Source organism: Etheostoma spectabile, chromosome 2 (genome assembly GCF_008692095.1).
Source record: "Etheostoma spectabile isolate EspeVRDwgs_2016 chromosome 2, UIUC_Espe_1.0, whole genome shotgun sequence".
In the NCBI taxonomy this organism is placed as follows: Eukaryota; Metazoa; Chordata; class Actinopteri; order Perciformes; family Percidae; genus Etheostoma; species Etheostoma spectabile.
Window position 1 is genome coordinate 30,791,148 of NC_045734.1, and position 2,483 is coordinate 30,793,630.

The following is a 2,483-nucleotide window of genomic DNA, read 5'->3' on the forward strand; positions in this document are numbered from 1 at the left end:
CACACACACACACACACACACACACACACACACAGGTCAGGAAACTGCTTTTAAGATGAGTAATACTGACACAGCTTCTCCAATTCTTAAATAGTTATAAATTACATGAATCATTCTCACCAAGTAATTCTCTCCCCCCCTCCCCCTTTCCCCAGGTGGCTGGTTTTCCTCATGGTGGTCCAGCGCCTCATTTGTTACCAGGTGGTGGTTTTAGGCCGTTCTTCGGGGGCCCTCCTCCTCCACTTGGTCACAGAATGGGTCCGCCACCCCCTCATGGCCCCCCCAACCACACGCCACCTATCCGGCACAACACCACACACCTTCACCCCCAGCACCGCCGCATGCTCACCCAACGCATGCAGAGCCGAGGAGGGTAAGCAAGTGTGTATGTTTGCGTGCATGTAAACAATGAGATTCTAAGAGCTGCAAGGTCACAGAGTACTGTGGTCTTGGATCACTAATGCCTAGTTTACACTACACAAGTTGTTACATGTCCGGTTTTTGGAGCACCCTGACAAAAGCCTTAGATCAGACGCAAACTGGTGTTGGCTCTGTTATCTGACCTTTAAAAATGGGATCAGGGGCCAAATAGCTGTTCAGGACATCCTTAGAAAGGAGATCAAACCTCACAATTCCTTGCAACAGGAACATTTAAAGTGGCGTGCCATTCACCCGTTTATAACGAGCCTATTAACCATAACACTGAAGTCTGTTTTTCCAGAAAGTGACATAAGACATTTCTAACAAGATGTTTTAATTTCACGTTTGAAAGTTAACAATGATATTCAAATCAATTTTATTTATGCCGCTGCATTCTGTATGAGTTGGAGAGTCTGCAGTGGAATAACAAAAGTCCAGCCTCAAAGTAACAAATGCAAAAACTAGTTTTACTTTGTTTTGTTGAAGTTTATTTTATGTTGCTAGTAAAGTATATATCCTGATTAAAGATAATTAATGTCCTTAATTTATATATCCAGATGCATGTTTGTAGTGCATTTTTTGAACATTTTAATTTCACCATCAATAACATCTACCGTTTCATAATAATACCAAGTGCAGTTGGATTTGCATGTGCCACGGTTGTCCTTATGAATTCTCCTTTTACATCTTACCTTGGCCTCCGTCCGTTACGTTGTCTATCTAGGTTGACGAAAAGTGGTTAGAAAAAATACATAAGAGGTCATTTATTTTTGACTATGCTTTTGTCATCTTTGTCTTTTATCCTTCCTTTAGGGACCGTGGGAGGACTGGGATGGACCGGCGCAGCAGGGACCCCTACAGTAACCTTATGACTCAGAAAGAGAAGGAATGGGTAACCAAGATCCAGATGATGCAACTGCAAAGTACTGACCCTTACTTGGATGACTACTACTATCAGGTTGGTTTTTACATACATTGGCTTTAGAAAGTATTCAGACATCCACACTGTTTGCACACTTTGTATTGTATTGTATTGTAATATGTCAATTTAAATTGATAATCCATTTTTGCCTGCTTCTCTCTATAACCATAATGACAAAATGTTTTACAATGTATTAAAATTCAAAAAACCTAAATCTCTACGTAAGTATTCCAAGCTTTTGCTGTGGCACTCCAAATTGTGGTCAGGTGTATTCTTTGTGCAAAGTGAACTGTTTGGACATAATGTATGTATAGTAGATCCCACAACTCACCTGCACATCGGGACTAAAACCAAGCAATGAAGTCCAAGGAACTCTGCAATAAAATTGTGGCATGGCATAGATCAGGGAAGGTGTATAAAACCATTTTAAAACCATGTTTCCAGGGGCACAGTTGCCTCAATAATTGTGAAATGAAAGTTTGGAACCACCAGGACTTTTCCTATTGTGTTTCTTCTTCTTCATTGAGGTCTTGGTACGCTTGTTTGATCCTATTTTGGTGCTTATCTGAGTGCGATTGTTGCATTCACACCTGCCCAAAAGAACCGCACCAGGGGGAAAGCAAACTTCAGCAGAACTAAATGAGGCAGGTGTGAAAGCCCCCTCAGTGGCAGTTAGTGGGATTTTGTTTCTGTAACTGGAGATCAGCAAGATTCCTAATTATGTTTAATTTATCAATGTTTACACCAGGCCTGTTCTGCAGTGCTTTGTTCTTAAGTTTTTTTTCTCTCAGCATTCAGAACATTAATATGTACTTCAAACAAATATTTGATTAGTAAAGATAGTGGAGTAATGGAGTCCAAAATCAGAGAATGAAGTCACACTCCCACTGTGTGTCTCGTAATCTGAGCTACTCTGTTCTTTGTTTTGATAGCCGGCCCGGCCATTCTTGCATGATAGTTTATGTGGCTGTAGGTAAGTAGCTACAGTAAACTACAATAAACACTTTTTTCCCAGAAAGGTACACGTACCTTTTTATCTAAAAAGTAAATTGTGCCATCTCCGATGCATTTCCTGTCTGCAATGAGACATCAAGAGGCCAAATTACTCTCATGTACACATCCAGGGATGCTTAAGTGACCT

General features: G+C 40.8%; 1 protein-coding gene across 1 annotated transcript in view; it reads left to right on the plus strand.

Annotated features, from left to right (window-relative positions):
* Positions 1–2,483, plus strand: part of patl1 (PAT1 homolog 1, processing body mRNA decay factor) — a 22,931-nt gene that overhangs the window by 12,678 nt on the left and 7,770 nt on the right. The window contains exons 10-11 of the mRNA XM_032539338.1: positions 156–373; positions 1,234–1,378. Of these exons, the coding sequence (XP_032395229.1) occupies positions 156–373; positions 1,234–1,378 (363 nt within the window). The remainder of the gene's footprint in view (positions 1–155; positions 374–1,233; positions 1,379–2,483) is intronic.